This window comes from Etheostoma spectabile, chromosome 20, assembly GCF_008692095.1.
Source record: "Etheostoma spectabile isolate EspeVRDwgs_2016 chromosome 20, UIUC_Espe_1.0, whole genome shotgun sequence".
Taxonomy (NCBI): Eukaryota; Metazoa; Chordata; class Actinopteri; order Perciformes; family Percidae; genus Etheostoma; species Etheostoma spectabile.
In genome coordinates, this window is record NC_045752.1 from 3,927,966 (window position 1) to 3,931,282 (window position 3,317).

The 3,317-nt window shown below is 39.4% G+C and overlaps 1 protein-coding gene across 1 annotated transcript in view; it reads right to left on the reverse strand.

The window, feature by feature from the left end:
* Positions 1-219: 219 nt before the first annotated feature.
* The window catches only part of atr (ATR checkpoint kinase), a 25,946-nt gene continuing 22,848 nt past the window's right edge, over positions 220-3,317 (reverse strand). The window contains exons 42-48 of the mRNA XM_032500215.1: positions 3,163-3,306; positions 2,377-2,527; positions 2,129-2,285; positions 1,773-1,926; positions 1,442-1,593; positions 777-882; positions 220-629 (exon numbers count right to left, since the gene is read on the reverse strand). Coding sequence (XP_032356106.1) covers positions 456-629; positions 777-882; positions 1,442-1,593; positions 1,773-1,926; positions 2,129-2,285; positions 2,377-2,527; positions 3,163-3,306 — 1,038 coding nt within the window. The 3' untranslated portion in view covers positions 220-455. The remainder of the gene's footprint in view (positions 630-776; positions 883-1,441; positions 1,594-1,772; positions 1,927-2,128; positions 2,286-2,376; positions 2,528-3,162; positions 3,307-3,317) is intronic.

Sequence of the window (3,317 nt, forward strand, 5' to 3'; positions counted from 1 at the left end):
ACAGGGAGCACACAAGCGCAACACACACACACACACACACACACACACACACACACACACACACACACACACACACACACACACACACACACACACACACACACACACACACACACACACACAGAGAGAGGATTAAGGAATGTGACTGCTAAAGACAATCTAAGGAGGAGGGTTAGAGATTAGAGACACACACTTACACACATTTACCTACAAAATCAAATCTGCAAAACATATCTTTTATTACAAGATAATGTACAGAAATGTAACAAATATATTTTGTTTCCAGAAAACAGGAAACTAAACAATGATGAAGTACTCAAACAAAAATCTGGCATTATAGAGAGCTCTTCAACAAACAGAGTAGGACATGTCTTTTTTGCCGTTATTACAAACTGCATGTGCAAGAATTAATTTTGTTTTAATTTTCAAATGCTTTCCTCTCATTTTGGTGTGTTTTACAGGTAGGGCCCCCAGCCCAAGTACATCTGACAGAGCAGTTTGTCATCTGTGGCTTCCTGTATGAGGTAGTGGACGTGTCCCTCTATAGACAGAGGTAGACCCAGCACTTTGTTTCTGCTCTTTATTACTCCCTGCAGACGCTGGTCGATGTCACACACATGGGTTTTCGCCTGGCAGAGAAGGAGATGTAAAGATAATACAATACAGTGATGCCAATACCAAAAATGTGACCTTTACATGTTTGTTATATTAGACACGCACGCTGCTCTAAATGCGTGTAAACTTCCAGAGGCAAAATCAAAGAATTGCACACAAACCTTTTCATTAACTATCTCTCCCGTCTCGTTGGCCTGAGCTTTAGAAAGTCCTTTGGCCTGTTTACTCCACTCAACCAGCGGGTCATGAAGGAAGGTTTTAAGCACACTGAGGAAAAATCAAAACCAAAATTTTGAACCTTCTTTGTGACAAATAAAAATAATAACACATTTTATTTGTATTGCACTTTACATTTCAGCAATCTCAAATTGCTACAGAGCATAAAATAATGTAATTAATAAAAAAGTAAATAATTAAAAGATAAAAAGATCAAGGTCAATAAATAGTTAAGAGGAAATCCTATAAAATACATTTAGTAAAAAGCTCTCTTGAAAAGATATGTTTTGAGGTTTTGTTTAAAAACGTCTGCAGACTGTGGGGCCCTCAAGGAGGGTGTTCCACAGCCTCGGAGCCGCAGTCTAAAAGGCCCCATCACCCATGCTGGAGAGCTTGGTTCTGGGGGCTTGGAGGGTGTTTGTGGTTGCAGACCAAAAACACATTCACATTTTTTTAATCCATGCTCCTCACTCTATTTCCAGTGTTTATCAAGCATATTTGGTTGTTGTTTTTGTTTTATTGATATAGCCCATTGCATTTGTTTAGGATTACGAACCAAGGTTAAACAGGATTATAAATAAAAAAAAATCACATTTTAATAGTTGTGTACCTCATGAGAGGTTCTCTCTGGTCTCTCATTAACCTCAGGGTGACCTCACAGGCCTGTCTGAAGAGACCCTCGGTGCCCATGGGGCCCATGGCGTGGACCATGTTCTGGGTCAGACGGAAGGGAACCACCTCAGGCACGTCAAAGGTCTCCCCCTATTGGGGAGGCAAAGAAGGAGCATGAGCGGACGCAGGAAAAAAGGGGGAGACCAAATGATAAGTAGTACATAAGAACAATCTATACAAATTTCCATGATTTGTTCATGATTTCTATTGAAATACATATTTACATGTAAACAACTTATATTTTAAGACAATTTAGGACAAACACAAACCTTGTTGAACAGGCAGTTGAAGTCGACGTGAACACATTCCCCAGTGAAAGAGTCAAAGAGGATGTTTTCTCCGTGGCGATCTCCCAGACCCAGGACGTAGCCCACCATGGACATCACAGCAGTGGAGCGGCAGTACGCAGAGCGACTGCTGTACCTGTAAACACACACAATCCCTGAATGTGCACCTTAAACTAAATGTAACTTTAAACTCTGAATAGGATATTTTTCAAAATTCCTAACCATCCAAAACCTCCTACATGTTTAAATCCAGAACTGAAACGGCTCCTCTCAAACATTATGACATACACAGACGCGCACAAAAAATAGATCAGTGGTCCTCATAAATGTAATTGTACCATGACGTGGGGTCAGGGAAGGTCCGGAGGAACCACTCGTGGAACACAGGAGGGTGTCGAACACACAGCACCTCCTTGTGAATTCGTAGCTTCTCTTCAAAGGGAGCCGTCTTCGGTAGAATGAGCTTCCTGAGCTCTTTACCTGATAAGTATATACCTAGAACACACATACAAATATGACTATAACATTTATTATTCTGACAGTTTATTTTGTATTTGTGTTCATGTAGTTTCATGTAGGAGTATACCTCTCTCTTTGTACAGCTTGGTGAGAATGTGTCGAAGCCCGGCGGTGTTGTTGACCCATTCGATGATGCCGCACTCCTCATTGAGAGGAATCACAGCGTAGGTACAGATATGTAGCTCCCTCCGCCTTGACTCAGCATCTTTACGTAGGCACTACACACACAGAAAGCATGTACACATACTATAAATACAGCTCCTTCTGTCCCTTCTATATAGTGTAGTGTAGTGACACACTTTAGATATATGGTGTAGACTAAACACCAAGATACCAACTTACAATTCAATCTGTGGAGATATGGACTAATTCACAGTATTTATAAAAACACAGTACTATTGACTATTTTGTCAATGCAAAATTAGAATGTTAAAAAAAGCTGACCTTTTCTTTAAAATTGTAAGAAGATGTGATCTAGTTACTGTATTTAATTATTTTAATTCAATTTACAGTCTTCTTTCCATAAGTGTATATTCCTATTAAGTATACAGGGAAACATGTCTATATGTACTATATTTACATACTGACAATCATACCAGTACTATGAATTTATTTAGTGATTGCTTACTTATTATTTCTATGTTATTATGTCCCCTTTCTAATGTCTTGGCTTTTTCTTAGTCCCTGTTCAGAGTTAATAATTGTAGCTGTATGAACTGTTGAGAAGATACTAATGGTAAAGTAGTCCACCTCTATTCATATACACAAAATGGGACAGATTATTACTTCCAATATACCAATGTAAATACAAAAAATGTACAGTTAGACTTAATAAGCACATATCACCACACACCTTGTTGATGAGGCAGTTGAACTCCATGAGTCTGCAGTCCTTCCTCAGGTCATCTTTAGGTTTACACATCATAGTGTAGCTCCGCCCATCTGAGCCCTTCAGACTTATCTTCTTAGGCTTCTGTAAGGAGGCCAAGATCTCCACCTACACACACA